Source organism: Spermophilus citellus, assembly GCF_964194105.1.
Source record: "Spermophilus citellus genome assembly, chromosome: 5".
Lineage (NCBI taxonomy): Eukaryota > Metazoa > Chordata > Mammalia > Rodentia > Sciuridae > Spermophilus > Spermophilus citellus.
This window is the reverse complement of record NC_138186.1, coordinates 134,199,206-134,226,320: the sequence shown is the minus strand read 5'-3', so window position 1 is coordinate 134,226,320 and position 27,115 is coordinate 134,199,206. Positions and strand designations below refer to the sequence as shown.

The 27,115-nt window shown below is 34.7% G+C and overlaps 3 protein-coding genes across 6 annotated transcripts in view; 1 reads left to right on the top strand and 2 right to left on the bottom strand.

Annotated features, from left to right (window-relative positions):
• ECHDC1 (ethylmalonyl-CoA decarboxylase 1) overlaps positions 1 to 3,019 on the top strand; it is a 37,988-nt gene extending 34,969 nt beyond the window's left edge. For both annotated transcript variants that reach the window (XM_081294767.1, XM_081294768.1), the window contains exon 6: positions 822 to 3,019. In XM_081294767.1, the coding sequence (XP_081150893.1) occupies positions 822 to 1,230 (409 nt within the window). In that variant the 3' untranslated portion in view covers positions 1,231 to 3,019. The remainder of the gene's footprint in view (positions 1 to 821) is intronic.
• RNF146 (ring finger protein 146) lies at positions 1,746 to 27,073 on the bottom strand. 2 transcript variants are annotated; one of them, XM_081294764.1, is made up of 3 exons: positions 26,921 to 27,073; positions 13,624 to 13,733; positions 1,746 to 4,292 (listed from the first exon to the last, which is right to left on the bottom strand). In XM_081294764.1, coding segments are annotated over exons 2-3 (1,065 nt in total). In that variant the 5' UTR covers positions 13,626 to 13,733; positions 26,921 to 27,073; the 3' UTR covers positions 1,746 to 3,229. The 2 variants fall into 2 exon arrangements, with proteins under 2 accessions (XP_081150890.1, XP_081150891.1); XM_081294765.1 differs by lacking the exon at positions 26,921 to 27,073 and adding an exon at positions 26,752 to 26,909.
• Positions 23,684 to 26,745, bottom strand: LOC308649234 (uncharacterized protein). Of its 2 annotated transcripts, none has more exons than XR_014022044.1 (2): positions 25,917 to 26,745; positions 23,684 to 24,546 (listed from the first exon to the last, which is right to left on the bottom strand). XR_014022044.1 is itself a non-coding variant. In XM_081294771.1 (2 exons), exons 1-2 carry the CDS (start codon positions 26,741 to 26,743, stop codon positions 24,470 to 24,472), a joined length of 399 nt encoding a protein of 132 aa, XP_081150897.1. In that variant the 5' UTR covers positions 26,744 to 26,745; the 3' UTR covers positions 23,684 to 24,469. The 2 variants fall into 2 exon arrangements, 1 of the variants encoding a protein (XP_081150897.1); XM_081294771.1 differs by having other exon boundaries at positions 26,422 to 26,745.
• Positions 27,074 to 27,115: the final 42 nt, after the last annotated feature.

Sequence of the window (27,115 nt, the reverse complement as noted above, 5' to 3'; positions counted from 1 at the left end):
ATTTTTAAAAAAGAATGAAGTCTGAGCTCATTATGGAGGTTTGTAAGTCTGCTCCTCTGATTTTGTTCCGTGTTACTCTTTGCTTCCTCTATTCCAGTTACACTGGCCCCATCCTCAGAGATACAGAGCAGTCCTAGTTGAAGACTTTTGCATTTGGAATTGCTGCTTCTTGGACACTTTTTCAGATTTTTGCACTTCTCTAAATATTGAGAATATATGTATTCTCATTCATTAATTCCTTGCCCCACTTTGTTTTCTTTATAGCACTTATCACTACAGCTTGTGTGGTGCCTCTCTCTCCAAGCACAGAATTTTATTTTGTTATAGTCTTTAAGCATCTAAACACTACCTGAAATTGGCAGTGCTCAGTAAATATTTGCCAGATATTGGACTATAAGACGAAATTTATTATTTTTTTCCTGAGGACTTTGAAAACCCTAACTTACTTTGTTTTTTTTTTTTGTGTGTGTGTGTGTGTGTGTATGTTTGTGTATGTGTATGTGTGTGTGGATACAAACATACCGATGCCCATACTTTCACCTGTTCCAGGTTTTTTCATTAGGACTCTACTCACTTTAGAAAAAAAATTGGGCTTTTAGAAATAAACATAAATTTGCAAAGTTAAGAATAAGCAAGCACATGTTAAAACAAGTAAACATATTAAAAATTTTAGATGGAATAACCTCATCTTTCTAATATTCAGTTTTTAATATTATGTATCTACCTAAAAAGAACAGTGATTTCATGTTACATTATGAAGAGGTAATACTTGATTATAGTACATATATGTAGTTATATTTTATCCTTTTTTGCTTTTGCAGGTTAATGACTCCAGAAAGTGAGATCAGATTTGTCCACAAGGAGATGGGCATAATTCCAAGCTGGGGAGGGGCCAGCCGGCTGGTTGAAATCATCGGCAGCAGACAAGCTCTCAAAGTGTTAAGTGGGGCCCTCAAACTGAATTCAGAAAAAGCTTTAAACATAGGAATGGTGGAAGAGGTCTTGCAGTCTTCAGATGAAACTAAATCTCTAGAAGAAGCACAAGAGTGGCTAATGCAATTTGTCAATGGGCCACCAGAAGTCATTAGAGCTTTGAAAAAATCTGTTTGTTCAGGCAGAGAGCTGTATTTAGAGGAGGCATTACAGAATGAGAGAGATCTTTTAGGAACAGTGTGGGGGGGACCTGCAAATTTAGAGGCTATTGCTAGGAAAGGAAAATTTAATAAATAGATTTTTAAAATGTGTATGTACTACAAATAAATCTTCAATGATTAATATATATGAATGTTAAATGATACTAAATATGATAGAATTACTTTGAAGTCTGCTACTAAAATTCAGATTTACTTTTCTTTTTTTGGCCAACATATACATAATTTTTTGCTTAATTATTTGTCAATTCCTAAATTCTCATAATAGTTTTTAATCTATAACTGAAGATCAGCTTGCAAAAGGAAAAGCTTCTACACAAAACCTACTTCTGGAGCTGTTTTTCATAAATGTTTTGTTCTGTCTTACCTAGAAATAACTTAATGAACTCTGTTATTTAAGAAAAAAGTGGGCAGGGATCAAGAGAATATGAAAATAAGAAAAGGTATAATTAATCATTTCTGCTCTAAGCAGCTCAAGTAAAATTAGTGAGAAATGACCCTTTGTTTTAAAAAAGATCTATTAATCAGTGAGGAGACATGATATGGAACATCAGCTACCTAAATTATTCATTCTTTTGTTTCCTGGAATTTCTGTTTTAAAGGTGAGATGTAAAGATTAATGAAGCATCCTATAACAAATTTGCATTTTTATACTAGATTTGTTTTTCTGGAAAACAACTTTTCTTCTTTTGTAACTAGCTATTTTTTAAAAGTAAATTCAATAAAAATGCACAGCTCAAACTTTTATGATCCTAGTAATTTACTTCTTTAAAAATGTGTTTCAAAGAGTTAAGTCCCAATTCTAACCTTTCACAAGAAGAAAACTTCAAATTAGTGAGTTTTTAATTCTTGCTTTTATTTGTTATTATATTTAATTCCATTTGAGTCATAGTAAAACTACCTTGCATATTCTAAATCAACATGATCCTGCTTTTTGAGTTCCAAAAATATAGTCAGACAGACTGATGTTTTGAGGACATTCTAGATTACATGCTAATCCAATACTTCCTCTCTTGCCAAGATAAAAGTGGATTTTCTGATCTACAATATTGTATATAAAGTGAATTTGTGTCTACTAATGCTGTTTTTATGCAAGTCTGCCATGTAATTCAGATGTAAGAACACTAAGTATAAGACTTACTTACTAAGTAAGTGCAAGACTGCTACAGAAAATATAAAACATTGGCTATTTAAGAACTCTTAAAATTGTTTCACAGGCTGTAGGTTTATTTCCATACCTACAGACTGCCTTACCAATTCTTAGGAAGAAATCAAACTTCAGAGCAGGTGACTATTTAAGTGAAATACAATCAGTTCAAACCACTATCTTGTTAGTAACTTTTGGCCACAAATACCAAAACTCTTTCCATCCATTTTCCACACTCAAACCAGAGACAAATTATTTTCAATAAACTCTAGTATTTATTAAATTATAAATTTTTTAATCAAAAAGAAAAATGCAGATCAAGAAAAACCTCAAACTACAAGGACTAGACAGCAAAGCCTCTGGGAACCATGAAGTGTGTTACAAAGATTCTGAAACATAAGTTATTAACTGTTTTCTTCACAATCCATTTTAATAACTTTACTATATAATAGTTGTTATTCTTCTATTTTTAAATCCCAAATTCACATCTATTTCCACATTAAGCTTCCTGCTCATAATGATACCAAACATCTCACAGGTGCCAAATATTAGTAATGGTTTTATGCCAATCCATGCAGAAAAATAAGGTAATGCAAGAGTTGGATGAGGACTATTAATGCACAGATAATATACACACACTGGCCAAAAGAACTAAAGAAACTTAAAAAAAAAAAACCCAACTATAAAGTAAACAAACATCAAGAAAATGGGAAACTAAACAGCTCTCAACTATTAACACCCAAGTTCCTTACATTAAATAAATTTCTCAACAGAGACATGTTAGACGTTTTAATTTCAGATCTATCCTTCCCTCACCCCTTCCCACCCCAACTCCCCAAATGCACTACTAGGGATGAGTATAATGTTACATGGGCAGAAATTTACAGATACCCATTTCAACCTTGAGCATGGAGCTGAAAACTTTTTAAATTTAAACTTCAGTTACTGTGCACTGTCCATCAGGCCTTCTAGATCTGACACTGACACTCACTGTTCCAGCCCCTGCTACTGATCGATCAGTTCCTGATCGATCAGCTACTGTCTGGTTTACATTAGGAACCAAAAGTCTCTGTTGGGTCAAGGAGTGCTGTGCAACAACCGCGGATACATCTTCACTATCACTACTGGCATCTGATTCAGTTTCTTCAATGGAGGTGTCAGGTACCCTGCTTGAAGAAGGTGATTCATGATCTTCTTCTCCTTCCCCCCTATGACTCCTTTCAGCTATGCTGTCTCCACTGAGTTGTAAATGAGCAAAAGAGTCTTCCAGAGAAGTACCTGCATCAGGGGACGGTGTTGCAGGACTGGTTAACTGGCCATCTACTGATGTTAGGGGCCTTGCAGAAGACACTGGAGGCTGAACAGAAGCTCCACTCTGTGCTGATATGCTGTCCGCTCCATCGGCAGAACTCTCTCTCGCTAGGTTTACGGTATTAGTGTCACAGTCCAGCCTAAGTCCAGCTACTCCCTTCTTTGGTATATCTATTATATCTCGCTTAATCTTCCTGCGACGTCCATGTTCATTTCTCCTATACTGAACCATATTTTCAAGATCAGCAACATACAGAAACCCAGCAATTAACATTTCAGTGTTCTTTTTACCTTTAGAAAAAGCATCTTCCAGCTCTCTACTAGTACGCTCATCATACTGCCACCACCCATTTCTTCCTTCATAATACCATGCATATTCACCATTTCCTCTACTTGCTGCCTTAAGTTCTTCTGGTGACAACAAAGTTGGCTTGTCAAGGAAATCCTCAGGAATTTCTTGTCGACAAAGGGCACATCGCTTTCCAAGCCACGAAGCTCCCTTTACACACAGATAGCAGAAAACATGCTTACAAGGCAGACTGACTGGGTGAACACATGTTTGCAGACAAATGGCACATTCAGGAACAGTTAGAGAAGGTGCAGTATTAGAACAGGACTCATTCGCTTTCCTGTTCGTAGGAAGCATGTTTATTGAGTGATCAATCTCACCACAGCCAGCCATCCTAAGAAAATGAAAAAAATACAATATTAAAATCACGTAAATTCTTCCAATATCTAAATTCAACAATTCAGAAAACACTTCATAAGTACCTATTACATGCAAGCCACATAGAGCCAAATAGATTGATAAAACCAGATACAAACGTTTAAAAATGTACAATCCATTCTTGACGACTACAATCAGACTAAAAACCACAACACAGCCAAAAATTAATTCAGATGACAAACAATTTTGAACCCTTTCCAGGATGATTACCAGCAATTTTACAAATTATGCCATACATTAATATATTTGTTACTTCACAAAGAGGCCATATAAAATTAAGACTAAAGCTGAAATCCTAGAAATTCCCTACCTCTGTTATATATGTAAAAACACATGTTTAACCACTCATTTGTCATGCCTAGCCATTTCTTTTCTGTGAAACACTCTTCTAATGGTTTCCTTGTTGGCTTTTTCTATTTTTTCTAAACCCTATGTTCTTCTCACTGTATTCTTTTGAAATGATCTTATCTATACTCATGGCATCAATTACTACTTATATATAAATGATACAAATTAATTCAAACTGGACCTCTCCATTTGGTGTGGACCTATATTGTCTATTTTAGATCTAGTATATCTGGAAGGTACAAAGCTGAAATCATGATCTGTTTCTTTCTTACTCCCTAAAATAGCCTTCATGGTGACATCACTATTTGCTTATCCAAGCCAAAAATCCAACTCAGAAACTCTCCTCCTACATGTTTCCATCCAAATAAACCATCATTATATCAATTTTATCTCTCAAATTTTATCTCCTATATTTACCTAATATCCATCTCTACCTTCCCTAGCTATCAAGCAAACATTTGCTTATTAAATTATTGCATATGCCTTTTAATTTGTCCAGGCACAACAGCTGCTTATAAATTGTTTTTTAGGATAATAACCAAAATCTCTAAATCCATCATGCCCTGTATGGTCTGGCCCCCCACCTCCATAGGAGCCTCATCAAACTTCTCCTTGACCAGGCTTCTAACCAAACTGGCTACTCCCTGTAATAATGAGCTTTCCCAATAGGGAACACTCCTTCTCATCTCCTGCTTTCCACACCCCTTTTGATAGGCAAACTAGTATCAATCTTTCACTTCTCTTTAGAAAACCTCTATGACTAAGTCAAATAATCCTGTTAACTTCTTGCTACCACAAACTCCTCATTCTTTATCAGAATTGCAATGTAACATTTACTTTCATGAAAATGAATGTTTTCAAACCAGATATTTGGGTTTCATTTTAAGTAATTTTAACCTAAATTATCGGACCTAAAACTTTTTTTAAACATGTACTTAGATACACCTTGACAATATGTAAAAATTCTGTCAGTGTGAAGCAGCACAATGAAGAACTGTATAATGAAAAGCTTCAGCCAGCCAATGAAAGGAGGATAACTAACAGAGAGAACTTACATAGTGAAACCAATGCTAGACAAGAAATCTAAAAACCTGGTGAGTCTTACTCTCCCTTATTAATTATGTGCTCTTAGTCCTTCAGGTAAAATTTTAGTCTAATTTTCTCACCTAAAAAAAAATCAGAGTTTACAAAGCTCTGGTAAGAATGGCCCTCCAAATACTTAATAATCACTAAAGCTCCATAAAAGTTAGAACCATATAAAATCATGGGAGAAAATGATACCACTAAAAAAACTGCCCTGAAAACGAGGGAAAGAGAAATAAAAGGCAAGATTTGTCAAACTGGAAACACTGAACTTAAACACTGACATAAAAATTTGAACTTCTACCTTATTTGTTCAGATAAACAACATCCACTACACAGTCCATATATAATGCTGAGGACTGATGGATCTAAAGATAACAAGACATTCATCTTATTTTTGTTTGTTAAATAAGGACACAAACATGCATGTAGATAATCACATTATGCAATAAACAAAATGTGTTAAGATACAAAGCAATGAGAGACAATGGTCATTAGGTGGGTGGCCCTGGATAATGGAAGAGATTTCAGGCAGAGACATATGCAAACCACTCAATCATGTAAGCAGTGGAATAGCAGGAGATGGAACTGTAAAGGTTATCAGATGCCAAATAAGAAATATCTGATGACTTTTATTCCACAGTAATAGGAAACCAAGATATATTTAAACGGAAAAAAAAAAAAAAACAAGGGAGCCGACTAATGACTGAGAAATGGAAGTAAAGATTTCAGAGATTAGAAACCATTAAATATTTAAAATGAGTAAAAATTTCTCTGCACCAGTTAATTCTGCCATTTTAAAGAAGAATATTTAGAATATAATCACCATAAGGACCTTTGCTTTTTGCCCAAGATTAAGAACTCAAAAATAAGTTCAGTGGTGCCAGGTGTGGTGGTACACACCTGTAATCCCAGCAGCTTGGGAGGCTGAGGCAGGAAGATCTAGAGTTCAAAGTCATCTCAGCAAAAGCAACATGCTAAGCAACTCAGTGAGACATTGTCTCTAATAAAATACAGAATTGGGCTGGGGATGTGGCTCAGTGGTCAAGTGCTCCTGAGCTCAATCCCCAGTACCCCCCACCAAATGAGTCCAATGATTATAAAAAGGGGATCGTCAATAAAAATGTTTAATCAAAAATTGAAAAACAGTATTCTTTGGCTTTAATCACACCACATTCAATCTTGTAATGATCCCATTTTTTACTGCTTTGTCTGTGTTCTTCGTTCCTTAAGAACTTACTAACAATGTAAATTTTTAAAAAAGATTTATCTAGATAAATCTTTTTAAAAATCTAGATTTAAAAAATTATCTAGATGAACATTTATCTAGATAAAGACACAACAGAGTCTCCATGGAAGAATTAATCAAAGAAATGCTCAATTTCTAAGTTCTTTTTCAAACCAACTCTAGGTTTATAGAATCCAGCAAAGTACAACTTTCCGTAACCCATAGAAAGTTCTAAATCAAGCAAATATGACTTCCGAATATGTATTAGGCACTGTAGGAACTTTAAAATATTTTTCCTTTTCTTCAAAGATCTTAAAACAACTTAAAGTACAAGTAAAGCACATGCTTCTTAATGGCCCAATTAACACCCCCATCTATCCCACCCTTCCTATCCCAAAAGAGATGGCAGTGCCCTCCACATTTCATCTCAGAAACTCTCATTCATTGCAATTTAAGTGAAAGAAATTAATTTCAATGAAATTCTTGAAAGTCTTTTTAAGCATTTCCCTATGTGCCCAAATTTCCAATTAAGAAAAAGAAACCAAGAAAGAAATCCATTTACAAGTAATCTTTTATAAATAAGTAAAAAGCCTGTGATTTGTTATTAAGACAAAGTGATAAAATGGGCTATTGCTCATCATTATTTTGAAAAAACAGCAATATCTTACGAATAAATGTCTATATCCTAAACTATCTAGACCACCTGTAAACAAAGGACAAGTTTAAAATTTTATAAATTTAAATGGAATACAAGCCTGACAAAATGCAAACAAGATATCCAACATGTCACTGGGACCAATGCCATACTTTCAAATACATAATTCCAAACGTGTCATATTTGATCTAAGTAAAATTGACCTGAAACATGAGTTTTCCAACACATGCAAGTGATTTATATATAGAAAAGAAAGTTTCCACTGGTTGCTAGGTGGCATGCTTATAATCCCAGCAACTCAAAAGGCCAAGGAAGGAGGATTGCAAGTTCAAAGCCAGCCCAGCAACTTAGAGAGACTCTATCTCAAAATAAAAAATGGGGGTGTAGCTCACTGGTAATGTGTCCCTGGGTTCAATCCCCAGTACTATTTTTAAAATTTTTAACTAAAAACATTACTTTCCACTCTGCTTAATGGTATCAATATTTTGTACAACTCTTATCCTTACATGTATAGGTAAAATTAACCAACTTTAAAATGTAAAAAGCAATTATGACCACCCTAGGCAAGGCATGAACTATAAAAGCAATATATTTGGAAAGGTAAAACAACAACTCTGTGCAGATATTTTGTTTCCCTCATCACAATGAAGTTTACTTCATTGGAAAATTTTATCAGAAAACAAACAAGGGACACTGGGGAGCTAAAAGTGCATTATTTCATAGGAAACATTCTCAATTATCAATATGCAATAGCAAATTTTAAATTCTGATTCACTTTAGTCCACAAAGTATACTGCCGTCGATCACCAAATAAGAAACTGGGAGAAACATTTGTTAATACTTCTTATATAATTCTGGATGAGGCGTAAACAACAGATAAAGAAAAGATATTTAACAATGTAAAGATCAAGCAACCTCAAACCACTAGCCTGCATATAAGACATACTTCAAGGCTGTTTTTATAACCATTTTAATCAATCCTACTGTCTCTATTTCACAGAGTTTCAATAATCTTAAAATAGGTGACAGCTCAAATGTATGCAGAGGTTCATACCAATATGTAAATAAGAAATGTTTCCTCATCCCTCTTTGTATAGAGTAAAGATTTGGTAAAGAATTAATGCTAATAAAAAAGAAGTATTCCTGTCTAATAAATGTTGTATGAAACTCTACAAATATTTTGCAAAAAAGGAATTTATTTCTAGGTTACTAAATTAAGAAAAATTCAACACAAGGAAATTTGTAGTTAATTCAACTCTGCTAAGGAGCATCAATTAGCACCTATTTTCAAAGACTTTCTTACTAAAAATTCTTCATGTGCTATTTTAACCTTCAAGGATTAACCCCATTCTTATTCCCATAGATAAGCCGTGGTAAATACTTCTGCAAGATGGTAAGTGTCTATCAACCCTACTAAGTCTTCTCTCAAAAAAGATAGACCATAAAGCGATAGTAGTGGAACTGATGGAAATCTTCAAGGACTCAGATTTTGTTGAAACTTTCTTAAAGATCTTTAATTAAAAAGAAAGGTAAAATTATGATAAACACAAAAAGTCCTCAGCATATAAATAAGAACATTTTAGCCAGCAATAAAAATACCAATCAGGTGTTCACAGATGTTTTACTTCTACTATGTTCAAATATAAACATAGGACTATGACTTATTTATTATGTAATATGTGCCAGGCACTGTTTGAAGCACTTTATATTTAATGCTTACATTATCCTATAAAATAGGTCAATTATTTTCCTTATTTAACATATAAGGGAATTAAGAAAGTTCAAGCGATGTGTCCAAAGACACTGACTCACCATTATTAAGTGATTGAGACAGCTTCAAATCCAGGTGATCTGACTCAATATCTATTATCTTAATGCTACAGATTGCCTCCAAAATAACTATGGCCATTCAAATACAAGAACCACCCAAAATAATTTTAGAAAAGATAAAATTTCAAAAAGTTAACAAGAAAATTTGCCAACTAATAAAGGAATGAAAATTCCTGTCACTTGCCCAAAGAGCACTTGTGACTTTCGGTATTTCTCTTTATTCCCTTTCAGTTTTGAACTAAGGAAGAAAATATTTCATCATCTATTATGCCTATGGCACTAGGAAAGAGATACCTCATCATATTTCCTATCAAAATGCAAGGGAAGAAAAGTTCATTAACACATGCCTTGCTTATTAGTTTTATGACAGGCACAACAGATACCAGAAGGAAATGGTTACATGTAGGAGGGCACAGGCATATATTAAATGAATGAAATGTACTTTCCAAGAAGTGGTGCAGCAAAATCTTGTCTTTATGGTATCTTAATAGGTTTAGACATTTATTCTAAATGCAATGGTTCTTAAACATTTTGGGGCTAGTTTTATCAGGCGTTTGATGAAATCTTACGTCAAATTTCAAGGGGTTAAAAGATCTCTATAAAGTTGATCCACACATGAATCCCTATAGCAGCCAGGGGAATTCACTGAAAGATTTTACTTTAGAAAATAACAAGTTAATAATTTTTCAAAATTTTAGACAGCAGTTTGGAGAAAAGTTGGTAGTGGGGGAGGGCAAAAGGCAACTGGAATTTATATACATCCAGGTAGAAATCCAATATAAGATAATGAAAGGGAGGGTGCCGACATAAGGTTCCAACAGTAGAATATAAGAAATGCTAAAGAATAGAAAAGATGGAGAGTGGCACTATTCTCCAGGATTCAGAATTTGAGGAGACTTTTGTCTCAGACACAAGGACTTTAAGATATTTATAAGGTTTCCAGGAGGAGATAGGTAGATGATAGCTATATTTACTAGATTGGTATTCTAATCTAGAAAGAAATCAAACTGCCAAAAAATCTGATGAGTCACCAACACATACCCAATTCTTAGAGCCATAAAAAAATCGATAAATCCCCAAATTAAACCCCCAAAGAGAGCAGGAAAAGAGGCCAAAGAACCTTGGGTTACTCTAAAATTTATAAATGAGGTATGATAGCCTGCAAGAAAGATGGGGAACAAAGAGAGAACATCACCACAAAAGCCAACAGTGGAGACATTTGCAAAAAAAAGAAGTGTCAAACAAAGAGAATAACTATAAAAGTTACTGTGATCAAATTTCAATTGATTGAACTGCATGTTGCAAAAGTTGTGAACTCCACATCCTGATTTGCTATTTTGATTTTCCAAAGACCATCAACCCTGCTATGGATAACTTTTTAATTTAGCAAATACATCTTTCTTTCCCTAGTCCCCCAGACTACTATAAAACTTTTCCAATGCCTAGTTTAAGAGATACTCTGACTCCAATATCACTGAGAAATTACATAAGCCAAAGATAAATCTTCAAAATCTACCTGCATCTTTACTCTGCTTTATCATCATTCCTCCTGAGAACATGGTACTGCTGGTTGTTTTCAAAACTAACCCTTCAATTAATGCCATGCCTTAACTCCTCCAAGACTCTAATATTTCAAAATCAATTAACTTGATAAATCTAATGACCTCTTTTAATGCAATCTATTCAATACTATTGCACTAAATAATATTAACCATCTATTCTGTTTCTTAAACTTCATACTTTTCATTTCCATAATAGCATTCTCAATATCTTCTTTCATTTCTTTTTATCTTCTCTGGCATCCTTTAAATACCATTACTTCTCACAAGTGGGTAGTACTATATTCTATGCCTAGACAACTACAAAATATTTCACATTAATATATAGACCTATACAACTCTCAACATCTAATATCCAGAAATCTTCACAGATATATAAACAAAGTATATATATATATACACACACATACATATATAGTCCATATTTCTAATTCTGTATTCAAAAGGTTTTCCTCAACATTCTCATGGTACTTGAAATATGACTGAAAACAACATTATCTGTTCCCCTTAATCTGTATCCTCTTTGTTCTCCACCTTGGATAATACCTGGAGCCACTCCTGGTGCTACCTTATTCCTTGGCCACTTCTCTCCCTCTTTTTTTTTAATACAACAGAACATTCTTTAAATACGTCCCCTTTATTCCCAAAGACTGTGACCCTAATTCTAGACTCCTGGACACACTCTTGTAAAAAATAGTAACCTTCCAACTGATTTCAGTCTTTTCTCCCTCAAGTCAATCATGTTTAATTAATCCTCTTTCAATTTTCAATAGTTTATTTACATATATATATATATATATATATATACATATATATTCAAAATCCTAAGTATTACCTTTCAAGACCACTGATGTGGGTTTTACACTGAAACAGACTTATATAAAATCTAAGCTTTACCAAGTATTTTTAATATGATTACCTAGCATTTTCCAAGTTTACATAAAGACAAAAATTACTGAACCCAAATGTTTTATTTAGCATCTTGGAATCTGTACTTTAATAAAGTGCCCCAAGGGGATTATTCTCTCTCAGTACACACTGACTCAGGCAAGTGACATAATCTATTTTTTCATCAGCAGGTGAGACAACTAGTGTAATATACAGTGATAAAATTCAAAAACTCAAATAAAACACCCAGTAAGCCCCTTGTAAAATAGTAGGTACTAAATAAACATTTAATTTCTTTTACTTACACTTTGAAATCTCTTTCTCCTACCCTACTTTTTGAAACAGGGTTGTTCCCCAACCTACCTAAAATACCCTGATATTAGGCTGCTATATCCCTCCTCATTCCTTTGGTTTGAAAATATTTTCTAACTTTCTCTGACTGATAAATTACAGTCATTTTTTAAGGCCAAACTAAAAGTTCTTTTGTCCACTTTCAACCACTCAGATGGGACTAATTTCTTACCCTCAATTCTAATAGCATTTTACTGTTATCTCAATATGATATTTAATTGCATACACACACACACACACACATATATACACACATACATTTGTCTCATAAACTAGAACATAGCAAGTTCCTTGATGATCAATAGCTAGACTATCTAACCAAGAAGACTAAACAAAAAAATAGAGGCTGGGGATGTAGCTCAGAGGAAAAGCATTTGCCAAACATATACAAAGCCTCATCTTGTTCAATCCTCAACATAGGGAAAAAAAAATGATAGAATAGATTAACATAATTAAATAAAAGATACATGTGTCCTAGTTTTTTTTTTTTTTTTAAAAAAGGGGTTACTGGTATCATTTTTCTTTTACCCAATTCTCAACACTAAGAATGATATGGTCATACTTTCAAAGGAAGTACAGAATCAGATTTACTAACTGGGAGAATATGGAATAATGTCTACAAGGGTTACTCTGGTTCTGTAATGTAAACACTATAATCACAAAGCTTCAAAAGCCAGTGAAATGTGTGATAATTTTTTTATGACATCAAGTTAAATAATGTTCATATCAATTTGAAAGAAAAAACTATTATGTTCATTGTGGGAAATGTTATTGATGAAACACTGTGGGAAATGTTTCATCAATAACAATCAAGTTCAATATGAGCAAGTTAAGGGTAATCTAGCATTTTAAAGCATATTAAACAAAGACTAAATGACAGGAAAATAAAATTGTATATCAGAGTGAATTGATATGAATAAAAAGCAACCGTACTAATTAAAATCTCAGCTATGCTCTGAAGAAATGCCTTAAATTTAGTGAAACAAGTTTTTAGTAATTACTGTTTTTATAACCCAGACAGTTTCTTGTTTATAAAACCAGATACTGTCTAACTGCGTGATTTATTAAAATGTTAAAAGAAAGGTAGACCCTAGAGGCCCTGGAGATCTTGCCAGTTTTCTGGCCTTTAATAAGCAAATTCCTGTTTTCAGTTTCACTTCTTACAGCGATTTTTCCCCCCATAGGATAATTTAATGCAAATAAAATTGCTAACTTAATAAAGCATCTATAAGCCAATACAAAATGCTCATTTGATATAATTAAAACTAAACATAACAGACATTTGATTGACAGTCTTTTATACCAAGCCATTGCAAGTTTTGAAAAACCATGATGCTATACTTACATTTCTATTACAGATTCCACAGATGCCTGCCACAAAAATAAAACATCATCTTCATCAGCAGTCAGACAGATTGTAGTATATTCTCTTCCACTGCTGGTTCATTCTTTGTGCTACAAAAGAAAAAAAAATTCACTATCAATTTCTCTATAGACTAATCAAGATCAACAGAATTAGTTAATTATGTATGACCCTTTCACAAGTCTATGGAATATCTTATCTTTAAAGTAAAAAAACAAAAATCAAAAACCAATCATGTGAGCTGGAATGTAGCTCAGTGGTAGAATGCTTCGCTAGCATGTGTGAGTTTGATCCCCAGTACCAGAAAATAAATCAATAAAATGGGTATTAAAAAAAATAACACCAAGGATGCCTGCTTTTTCATCACTGCTCACTGGATGTTCTAGCAGAGTAATTAGAATGGAAAAAGAAATTAAGGACATAAAAATTGTCAAGAAAGCTGGGCACAGTGGCACATGCCTATAATCCCAGCAGCTCAGGAGGCTGAGGCAGGAATGAGTTCAAAGTCTACCTCAGCAAAAGTGAGGTGCTAAGCAACTCAATGAGATCCTGTCTCTAAATAAAATACAAAAAAATAGGGCAGGGGATGTGGCTCAGTGGTCAAGTGGCCCTGAGTTGAATCCCAGGTAGCCACCCCCCCCACAAAATGTCCAGAAATAAGTTTTTTAAAGTGTCTAAGTAAAATTGTCTCTATTTTCTATAAATAGACAAAAGATTTCCAAAGAATCCCCAAGAAAGTTAATTATCAAGTCTGGCAAAGTTGTGATTACAAGTTTCAAACACACACACACGAGTTTTGTTTCTATATCAATAACAGTCAACAATCCAAAAAAAAAAAAAAAATCCATGAGGTGATTCCAGTTAATAGCATCCAGAAGAATAAAATAGCTAGGAATCAACCAAAGAGGTAAAAGACCTGTACATTGAAAATTATATTACTGAAAGAAACAAGAAGAGTTAAATAGGTGGAAAGAAAACCAGCTTTCATATATTTAAAGACTTAATATGTTAAGACAACAAATACTACCCAAAGTGATCTACAGATTTGACATTAAGAGGACCAATGTTATCGAAGTGATCTACAGATTAAATGTAATTCCTGTCAAAATCCCAGCAAGATTTTTGCAGAAATGGAAAAGCCAATCCTCACATTCATACAGAATTGTAAGGAGCCCCAAATAGCCAAAACAATCTTCAAAAAGAATAAAAACGTTGAACAATTCCCACTTCCCAATGTTAAGACAGAGGTCCAGGCATCAAAACAGTACAGTGCTGGCATAAAGACAAAGACATAAATGGAATAGAATTGAGAATCCACGTCCATTGGCAATTAATTTTTCAAAAAGGGTATAAAATCCATTCAATGTGGAAAGATTACTCTCTTCAACAAATGTTGGGACGACTGAATTTCCAAGTGTAAAAGGATCAAGTCAGACACTTACTTTACAGGATATGCAAAAATTAACTCAAAGTAGATCAATGATCTAAATATCAGAAGTAAAACCATAAAACTTCTAAATGGGCAAATTTTCACAACATTGGAATTGGTAATAAAGTCCTAGATATAATACAAAAAGCATAAGTAGCAAGAAAATCAAACAGATTGGATTTTATCAAAATTAAATCTTTTGTGTGTCAAAAGACATTGTCAAGAAAGTAAAAAGAGCCAGAGAGGCAGGCACACACCTGTAATCCCAGCAGCTACAAATTAATTCAAAGCCAGCCTTAGCAACTTGGTGAAACCATGTCTCAAAAAAACAAAAAAAAACTGCTGGGGATGTGGTAATATCCCTGAATTCAATCCCTGGTACAAAAAAAAGAAAAAGAAAAAGGAAAAAAAGAAAGAAAAGAAGTAAAAAGATAATCTATCTATAGCACGGAAGAAAATTTTTACAGATAATGTGTTTGATTTAAAGTTTAGAATAAAAATTTCTACAACTCAATAACAAAAGGACAAAAAAGAATGAAAAATAAGCAAAGAACTTGAATAATGATTTTGCCAAAGAGATACAAATAGTCAATAAGCACAGGAAAAGATACTTAACATAATGTTTGGGAAAAATGTAAAAGTCTCATTGGTATAGCTACTGTAATGACTATAATTTTTAAAAACATGAATAAATGTTGGTGAGAATGTGGAAAAACTAGACCCTCAATCATTGCTGTTGAGAATATTAAATTGGGTATCTATTTTTTTTAAAGAGAGAGTGAGAGAGGAGAGAGAGAGAGAGAGAGAGAGAGAGAGAGAGAGAGAGAGAGAATTTTTAATATTTTTTTTTTTTTTTTAGTTCTCGGCGGACACAACATCCTTGTTGGTATGTGGTGCTGAGGATCGAACCCAGGCAAGCGTGCTACCACTTGAGCCACATCCCCAGCCCAAATTGGGTATCTATTATGAATAACAATTTGATGGCTCCTAAAAAAGTTAAACATAATTACTATATTCCCCAACAACCATGCCGCTAGTTATACATCAAAATAATTGAAAACAGGACTTAAATGGGTATTCATATACTAATCTTCATCACAGAATTATCAGTGAAAAATCACAGATGATTCAAAGTATTCCTCAACAGATGAATGAATAAATAAAACATGATATGTAATCATATATTACTCAGTAATAAAAAGGAGCAAATGAAGTTCATCCAACATAGGTAAATGTTGAAAACATTATGCTAAACAATCCAGACATAAAGAGGAAAACATTAGATTTAATTCAATTTAAACAAATGTTTTAGGTATATGGAAATTAAGAAGGGGGAAAGGAGTTATTGTCCAATAGGTATACATTTTCTGTCAGAAATGATGAACACTTTATAGAAATATACAGCAGTGATGGTTACACAGCATTGTAAATAAAATTAACTACACTGGATTATACAATTAAAATAGCTAAATCATAGAATAATTTTACTTGTATTATACCACACTAAAAAACTTTCAAGTAAAACAAGACCTGTATGGACAAAGAAGCAACGAAAAAGCCAAGCCGCCCATCATATAACATTGAATGTATTCGGCAGTCATAGCCTTCCTGCAAGGGAGGTGTACAAAGGCAGTTGTGATCACATTAACTAGGACTTCCTGCTATTTGCATGCCCAAGTTCACAACCTTTAATGGAAGCTCTCTCAATATTACTCCTGTTCAGAAAATCCAGAGGTACCATATAGAACACCACTTCAATCATTAATTTTTTTCTCACTTTGTATTTCCTGCTTACACTTCACTTTATCTACTGCCAAGAGGCACACCATACTACACAGAACTTCAAATGAAGCAGACATGATTAACTAAAGAAATGAAAAGCTTCACAATAAGCACAAGATAGGTCAGGCTTCAATCTTGTCTTTTGGTTCCATGTGCCTCTTATATTGTGGTCATCTATCTCCCCAAGGTATCTAGTGATTCTAAAGATAAATATTTGTAATATATGTGGTCTCTAAAATGCAAGACTGCTTATTCTACCAGAATAACAGAACAAACAAATTTCAAAACCCAGTAAACTTTCATGGGCTGGGGTTGTGGCTCAGTGGTAGAGCACTTGTTTAGCATGTATGAGGCACTACATAATAAATAAAATAAAATAAACATATTGTGTTCATCTACAACTAAAAAAATGTAAAAAAAAAACTTTCAAAAGTAATTGACTGAATAAGGTTTCTAAGTAATATGGCTTTTTATTTGCTGACTTTAGATGACACAAACACCATTATATGACTTTCCTTGCAACCCTCACTTTGCCTGAAAGTGCCTACAAATTCCATGGCATAACAGAAGAGCATTCACATCCCTCTTGCAGCCTACTCAAAAGAGAAACTACCCATTTTCACACAACCCATCTGCTTCCTATCTACAAGTCAGGAGGAGACATTCTATTGTTCTAACATCTTACTTATTCTTTGAAGTCTCTCCCATTGGCTATAATATACACAATACCCTACTGTTACTCTCTCTCTACCTTCACTACTGATACTTCTCTTTACCCTAATTCTGACATCACTATGAGCCTATTACACATACTTGAGAATGAACCATTCAACATCTATCTCAGAGGTTTCTAACACTTGCCCCAACATATTAATTAGAATTATGTTTGCTATAAATGTGGATTCTCCTTCTCTACACCCAGAGATTCTAGGCCAGTGGTACTGATGCAGGTAGTCTAAAGAACACAAAACTGTCCTCAATTTTCAGTTTCTGAAATCCTAAATGCAATTAACTTCACTTCTTCTCAGTAACAAAAGAACCACCACCATGTTTGGAACTAGCTGACACCTTAAACTGCTGCCTCTCAGATCACAAGCACTGGTCCTTTCAGTTTATTTACTCATTCCCACACCTGCTAATTTTGGAGACCTCCAGCTTCTTGACCAAATCCTTTTCTTTTTTTTTTTTTTTAATTGGTTGTTCAAAACATTACAAAGCTCATGACGTATCATCTTCCATACATTTGATTCAAGTGGGTTATGAACTCCCATTTTTTACCCCAAATACAAGTTGCAGAATCACATCGGTTACACATCCACATTTTTACATAATACCATATTAATGACTGTTGTATTCTGCTACCTTTCCTATCCCCTACTATCCCCCCTCCCCTTCCCTCTCTACCCCATCTGCTGTTGTTTAATTCTCTCCCTTGTTTTTTTTCCCCCCTTTCCCCTCATAAACTCTTATATGTAATTTTGTGTAACAATGAGGGTCTCCTTCCATTTCCATGATACAGTTCCTGATCTCATTTCCTTTCCTGCCCAAATTGGAACACAGTTTCTTAACCCCTAAGCCCCTCACAGCCTTGTCTCTCATCTATACACTCCACATATCCCCATCTTTGCATAAATCTTACAATGAAGTAACATCTCAACTTCTATGCCTTTATCACCTAATTGTTGATGGAAGGGGGGAAAAAAAACGCTTACCTCCACTCTCCCTTTCAACCAACCACACCAGAGTGTGCCAATTTTTATTTCTAACACCTCTGAAATCTATTCTGTAACCTCCTATCCATTACTAACACCTTAGTTTAGACCCATTTCTCACCTGGAATACTCTTCACAGAAACTGGCTTGCTTCTATTATCACCCTCAAATTCATTCAGTGATAAAGGACAAAACAGACCAAATTCCTTCCATACCTGAAGCCCAATATTGCCTCCCTGGTCTATAAAACAAAGGCAAAGCTCCTATAACAAAGGCCTTAGTGATCTGAACCCTAAACAAACAACTCTCTACTCTCTTTTAACTCTGATAACTACCACCATAGATTAGTACTCCAGTTATGCCAACTTACTCACCCTCCAACCCTCTACTTATCATTTCCTTCTACCTGATATAGCATATTCTTTTACAGTTTCTTTTATGCCTATTTGTTCTTCAATATATTGCTCAGGAATAATTATCCCTACCCTTTCTTTTAATTCCCTCCAGAAAGTCAAATGTTCCCTCTTCTCTATTTTCTGTTTTTCTTAAAATATTTTTCATTATTTTTCAGTGGTGTACTATAGTTGTATAGAAAGGTGGGATTGTTACATATTTTGGTATGTTCTTGTATTACTGAAATTATCACATGCACTGAGAGTATAAGTTTTCAAAGTCTGATTCCTCTATTAACACATTAAGTCCCAAGTTTTCAATTCAGTGACTATGTCAACAAAATTGACACAGGTTTATTGAAATAGATTGGAAATCATAATCTAGAACTTATATAGCCTTTATTATCTTAATAACAACAATACAGATTGTTCTATAAATAGGACACTGGGACAATATAATTTTCTCAAACATTCATAAAAATGTTTTCTGCAACACATTTTTTGCAGTACAAAAATACAGGTCATAACTCGTTAACAAATAACCACAAGCAGAAACATGTTAAGAATTTATCAGGCAGCAGTGTAGTACACAACACATTACTATACAGTATACATTGTCCCAGAGTCCTATTTATAGAACAGATACTTAATGAAAACTGATAAAAAATTTGATATACTGTGCATGCCTTGAAATAAAATGACAACTAGTTCTAGAAATGAAATAAAATGACAACTAGCTCTAGGTTAGTTCTGGAAAATGTTTTCATGAACACATTTCTTACATTTGTATCAGTTATGTAGGTAACATTTGGTTCAGTTTAACATTTAGTAAAAGTAACTTCCACAGTAAAGTTCATACCAATTTACAATGAAGTTAAAAATATTTTTGAATGCACTTATCATTCATCGGTTACTTTTATCAATAGAACTTTAAAAACAATACATATTTCAAAGTTAACAGAAGTAGTATATATGTTGCTCAATTTAAGCTTTTTTATAGGTGTTCCACATCTGGGATGACACGACAAAAAGAGCTGAAAAATAAGTCTCATGAAGACAGGACCATTTTTACATCTTTAAGTGGCTAGTAAACTGCCAATCATTTTTTATTTGAATTGGTAGCTATTACATAAATGAAAAATTACCTTTCAAAAATAACCAAATTTGTTTACTCACATAACAAAACATTTGAGTTCTGTGAACAAGGCACCAAGCTCAAAGCTACAAAAGATGTTAAGATAACTAATTTTTTTTAAGAACTTAAAAATTTAAGAGAGGGATGTAAACTGTAACTACATTTACAAATAAAGATTCAAGTCAACATTATATCTTTTGGAAGATATACCTAACTATTATTCCCTGGCAGTGAATTCTCCAGAATGCACATAAAAATCCAGCAATAAGCCAAAATAGGCTGGACAGCCAAAACACCTTCATAAAGCTCTTTCCCTAGGGATAAAGGTAAGGATGACCATACAGGATGGCCTAGCATTTGTCCAGTATAGTCCTTTGTTTCAAGTATCCTGGAAAATAAATTATATAAACATCCTATTCTTCACCATAGGGTATTTGGATCATCATTCAAAAGTAGATTTACACTTTACTCCCATTCTAAGATCAAAAACTACTGCTAAAGACTGCTGTTGATCATTAGCATTAGTTGGTCATTAGTGGTGCTTCCCTATTCTGCAAGTTTTTAAAAACATCTTAATCAATCATTTTAATCTCTTATTCTAGGAACATTTGATTGAATGTTAAACTCCAATCTAGCAGATTTAATTGCCCATTTCTTTTAAAAATCTTATTAGACCACTGTTTATACTTTAATAATTTGGTTATTCTTTTTATTCTTACTGATTCTTGCTTATTCTTATCTTGTTCATAAATATGTTAACTATGAAACAAACTGATGCTTAAAGGAACCTAAGTTAACTGAAGCAAAGTAGCTATAAAGTAATATACAGAAATTTCCTAAATATTTTCTATTTGGGTACCTAAATAAGTTCTAACCTTTTTTTATAGATCTATTTCACATAGCTGGAAAAAAAAAAAAAAAAAAAAGCTGTAGCCACACTGAAGTAAAAGCTTTTCTACATGTACATTAAAAAAAAAAAAAGTGATTTTTAAAATGTCTAGCTTATATAAGGCGATAGAGTTCTATCATTCTGATTTCCCTACTTGTAGACTAATAATTGAATCCAAGCAATTCACCTTATCAACAAATTAATACATTCTCTGGAAAAGTCCTTTAAAAACACACAGAAACAGAGACCTATTCACACATTATATGGCAGCAAAACATCTACTATAAACACAGACATTTTTCCACACTCTAATCCTTCCCATTCAATGGAACACTCTCACCCTCATTATACCCCTCTAGTTTAATTAGATTTTGTAAACAACATCTATCATAGTCGGTAATCTCTATTCTAGTATGATCTTTCCTTATATTAACTAATACCCTTTTCTAGAAAACACAATAAAAATATTTATTTAGCCTAATATTTCCTTTTTATTCTTTTTTTAAAATTCTGGCCTCATGTAATGGTCAGGACTCTCAGAAATGTCTTCCACCAATTTTAAAAATCTTGATGATTCTTTTTATTCCTTTAAAGAGTTTTGTTTTTGTATGAGGGATGGAACCCAGGGACTCTTCACCACTGAGCCACATCCCCAGCCCTTTTAATATTTTATTTAGAGACAGGGTCTCACTAAGTTGCTTAGGGCCTAGTTAAATTGCTGAGGCTGGCTTTGAACTCACAATCCTCCTGTCTCAGCCTCCTGAGCAGCTGGGATTATAAGCATGTGCCACTATACCTGGTTCCTTGAAGGAACCAGGTATAGTTATCCTTTAACAATAAAATAAACTCAAATACTATCTTTCTATGTTCTTGGTGCATTTTTAAAAGTATTTCATTTCTAAGTATGCATTATCTTTCAAAAATAATTTATAAGTCAATGTAAGTAAGTTGGTCCTTCAAATTTGAGATTTAGTAATACTACCCCATCAATAGATATCACTCCAGCTAAAAAAAGCAGACAAAACTTTATAAATGTAAAACAGGACTCCTGTGGTATCCCTAAAAGAGTGCATATAGTACATATAATATTTTTAAATATTGCAAGTTATGATGACATTTTAAATTTCTATCTCAGGGATAATTTCAAAGTAGAGGCTAGATGGATAATAAAAGTTGGGGGAAGGAAAATAAACTAAAATGTTAGTAGCAATCAGATCCTAACTATGCAAACTGTGGTTCCCAATCAGCAATACCAGCATGACCTGGGGGGTTCTTACAAATGAAAATCTGAAGCCCTACCCCAGACCCGTAGAATCAGATCTCTCGGTGATTTAAAGGCTTCTATAGTCTCATTATATCACTGCATCCTCCAAACAACCTGTAAAAAATGACTAATACACATTTCACAAATGAGCAACCCCAAATTCAGAAGGCTAATAACTGACCCAAAGTCACAGAGATATTAATACCTGATAGGATTCAAACTCAAACACACTGATGTATTTTTAAAAATCCTTTCTACAATGTACTCTCTCTCAAGGAAAAAAACTAGAATAGTTTTTTGCCTAAAATATTTTGCAAATACATATGTAATTTCAAGTATAACACAAAGAAATAGGTAATATTAACTTTTATTTTATTCAAATCAATGTATCTACAATGTTACCTTTTCAATATGTATTCATTGTAAAGAAATTATTAATGAGATATTTTACATTCATGTGTGTATACTCTGAAATTCAAAGTGTACTCTACATTTACAGCACAATTCAGAGTGGACACATATCAAGTAATCAATAGCTCCAGGTGGTCAGTAGCTATCATATTGGGCAGTGCAGATCTACAATTTTTTCCTTAGCAACTTTTTTGTAAACACAAAACTGGCAAGTTATTACAGTAATCAATAAAAAGAAAACAGGGCTGGGGATGTGGCTCAAGCGGTAGCGCGCTCGCCTGGCATGCGTGCGGCCCGGGTTCGACCCTCAGCACCACATACCAACAAAGATGTTGTGTCCGCCGAGAACTAAGAAATAAATATTAAAAAAAACTCTCTCTCTCTCTCCTCTCTCTCCTCTCTCACTCTCTCTTTAAAAAAATAAATAAATAAATAAAAAAAAATAAAAAGAAAACAATGAACTCCATGTTAATTCCATGCATATTCTATTCTGATCAGTTAACAAGTTTAGGCGGGCCCAATTCTGCCAAGCTGACCATCAACTACAACCTCTGCAGAATATAATTTTAAAAGCCCTGGGATAGGACTTCACAAAATAGGGTATATATGTAACACTCAGAACTGTCATGTGAAAAAGTCCCAAATCTTCCATAATATCTGAAAACAATTTAAAAAAAAAAAAGAGGAGAGAGTGATGCTTTCATTTTATTCAAACCCAGGAAGAGAGAATATTGTAATTTCAACCACAGGCCCAGAAATAATTAAACAAAAAATAAATAATTCAAATATTCATAATTCTGTTGCAATGAATGATTTGTAAATTATACAGACTCAATGTGATGATCTATTAAAAAAGTAACAAAAGCATTAGATTACAATTGTGGAGAAAAAAAGGGGTGACAGATTAATTTATAACTATATAAAGAGGTTTAGAGATTATCAGTGATTAATTTTTACATAACAAATTAAAATAAGTACAACTGAAAATGAAGCAATATTGCATAGTTTAAAATTTGTGACTACTGAATTCATTCATTCTCCTATTATTTGAATAGTTATTTCTTATTAAAATATCTAGAATTAAAAGTCCAATTTTCAAGTCTGTCACAAATTTTTTAAAAAGCCATTTTCTTTTCTCCAGATAGTAAATTCAAATAAATAATTCTTTTAAATATATATATACATAATGTTTATCTAACGATGTGTGTACAATATTATATAATAAATATGTATACACATTCTCACACAGGAGAAAAAGGAATGAAGAGTAGAGATTAGGTGATTTAGTAGATAAATCTCAACATTTTCTTAAGAGTTCCAAATTAAGAAATGTAACTAAATACCATAATGTATCTATTTTTGGCCTTCATCACCCCAGTTGAAGACCAGCTTACAAAAAAACACAAGTCACACTTGGAAGACCATATCCATTTCAGCTGAATAGGGTCCAATACTTTATTTTAAATAATTCTTTCCCAATTATATATCATTTCCCTTTAAAAACAATCTATTTACTGCGTTCACAATCTTAATACTGAAGCATTAAACCTTTACAATTCTTCTCTCCAAGGTGGGGCTTGCATTTTATTTCAATACGGTATGTACATGTGAATAAATAGTCTTTTAATTATATCAAATATAGGAGGTTCATAACCAGCACCATTCTATAAAAAGTCTCTCATTAAATTTGTGATCTTGGTCAAGTCATAACTGCCATGTCTTTGTTACTTCTCCCTACACTATAATTCTGTAATTCTAAGTGCATTAATAGGCATTTAACAAGGGCTGGGGATGTGGCTCAAGTGGTGGTGCACTCAAGCCTGGCATGAGTGCTGCCCAGGTTCGATTCTCAGCACCACATACAAACAAAGATGTTGTATCCGCCGAAAAGCTAAAAAAAAATAAATAAATATTAAAATTCTCTCTCTCTCTCTCTCAAAAAAAAAAAAAAAAAGGCATTTAACAATAGGCTCTGTTTTAATTAACCCGAAAGACAATATGGCACAAACACTAAATAGAATACAGAAATAGGCACAGGTGGTTGTTGCCCAATGTTAATAGGTTAGTTTCTATACTCACAAACATTGTTCCTAATTCAGCCTGTTTCACAAATTCAGATTTCTTAATCAAAGGAAACCAGGCAAGAGAAAAGTCTCAGCACCTTTCATTACTAACACCAGCGGAAAAAAAAACAAGTATTCAAATACCCCAATAACCCCTTTATTAGAAGTTTCACGCAAATACAGAAAATGATATTAAACAGAAAATTGTGAAATTATTTAATCCTATCATTTTCATCTTTTAATTTAAGAAATCATCTTGAATTTTTTCAAAACAAGTCTGCTCCTTTCTTCTGACAATTCAAGTCAGTGAAAACTGAAACACTTTACCAGGTTTTTCCTAAAAGGAAAAAAAAAATGTCATTTCCTTTTTAATCCCTCTTGTCTAATGACCAGCTATTTGGAGAAAGTTTTCCTGATGATAATAATTTTACCACTTTCTTAATGGCCAGCTAAAAAAGAGAAACTTTCAAATGTTTAAGTACCAGTCTTTTCCTTCTGTCCGCAACTTCCACTGGCCCATTTGACATGTAAATTCTAAATCCAAGTGCTCCAATTAAAATACCCAAGGCAAAACAAACATCCAAAATCTATTTTTAGAGTGGCATTCACTCTTTAGTTTTCTCTTTAAAATGAGATTTACTTGACCTATTTTCCTGTTTTTACAGCACCCAGACATTGAACAAACAATGTGCTACTCAAAAAAACCCAGCAAAGCCAACACCACAAATCCTATTATTTGTGTGGGTCATTTTCTTCGTGTCCTAATATGCCCCATCTTTTTGAAGTCTAAATACAGTCATTTACTAAAATGTTGTAGGTCTTCCAAATTTTGTAATTACATACTGCTTTCAATGTCCAAGTTATATGTTCACATCTCCGCTTGAAAAGTACATGTATACACACACACACACACACACACACACACACAGTCTGTGTGTGGGGAGTGCCCTGGCACCTGAAATGTCAATCATTCAAAGAACAAAGCCTTTCCTGTCATATCTTAGCTTTCTTCTTCCCCTAAGTTCTACATTATTTAAGTATTTTTAGAACGTAACTTAAAATGTTCAAAACTTGGAAGTACGGGCTTACTAAAATGGCACTTAGGGGAAAAAAAAAAAAACATATACCAGAAAGACTCACAAGAAAAAAAATCTTGTTGCCAGAATATATGGTAAAGTTACAGTCGTACAGAGTTTACCTGTGAAGAGAGCTGTTCCATCTCCACACTAAAAAACAATGGTACAGCGTTTCTTTATAAGTCTTCAGAAAATAAACTAGCGACAACAATGGAAGACCATACTCTTTCAAATAGGATGGAGAGTAGGAAGAGAACTCCGCACCCGGTAACCAGAACAAAGCAACAACCTCGGCTTTAAAGACGCACAGAGGCTGGAGAAGCTCAATGGGCACTCTGGACACATCTCCTGATTATTCCAATGCTTTAATAATCGTCAAAACAACTGAAAAAATGCAATGCTGGGTTTCAAAGGGGCAAGGTGGAGGGATTGCTCTCTCAGTGTTAGGCAAGCCCCAGAGGCTGAGTAGAGAAGGGAGGGAGAAGAGAAAGCAGCAGCCAAAGACTCCAAGAAAGACAAAATCCAGAGACCGTGCGCCCTGACTTCGATCTGACCCAGGGCCCAAAGTGTTTGACCACACACGGAACAAGGTGCAGGCTATCCCCCAAATCATCGTCGCCTCTAAACCCTGAGGCCAGATGGTGCCCGGGTAGAGGCCTGACACCATCGCCGAAGGGGAGAAGAGGGACCCGCGGCCACCCAAGGCAGCGACACGGATCCGGCGGAAGAGGCTGCGCAGTAATGGCCGCTGCTCCGCCTCTCGCACCCTGGCTGCGACCAGCTCCGGCCGTCGTCCAGGGCAGGGGCTGCGGCGGCCGCCGGCAACGCAGTGGCCGTCACAGTCTTCTTGCCTGCGACAGCAGCCAAAGCGGGGGCGACGGAAGGGCTGAGCTGTCCCCTCCCGCCTCCGCGCGGACAGTCGGGACCGCGCCGGCCCAAGGGCGTCCATCTACGTACCGGCCCCTGACCCCGCCGCCGCCCCTCTGAGGCCCCGAGCGCAGGGCCGACCCGAAGTGCGTCGCGGCAGAAGGTGACACCGCGGGCTATGCCACCTCTCCCCGAGTTAGGATCCCCCAGTGACTGGCTTTCCCCTTGCCCCCTGCCAGGGCTTCGCCCCGACTCCCACCTCTCTGGCCGCAGCCGAGGCCACCTCGCAGTCTTTTCTCTTCGGCCTCGGAGCCCGCAGCGGACGGGGACGCGCGCGGCCGTCACGTGACCGCCCGGCGCTCGCGGGGGCGGGGCCGCGCGGGGAGGGAGCCGCGCTTCGCACCCGCGCGCGCGCGCGCGTCTGCCCAGCCTCTGTCCCCACGCTCCTCCCCGG

Bases quoted from the DNA above. Each gene is read 5' to 3' on its own strand.
- LOC308649234 (XM_081294771.1), bottom strand. From the start codon at position 26,743: ATGGACGCCCTTGGGCCGGCGCGGTCCCGACTGTCCGCGCGGAGGCGG. The intron at 24,547-26,421 runs GTTTAGAGGCGA...ATTTTTTTTTAG, and splicing joins GGGCACCATCTGGCCTCAGG to CTTTTCGGCGGATACAACAT.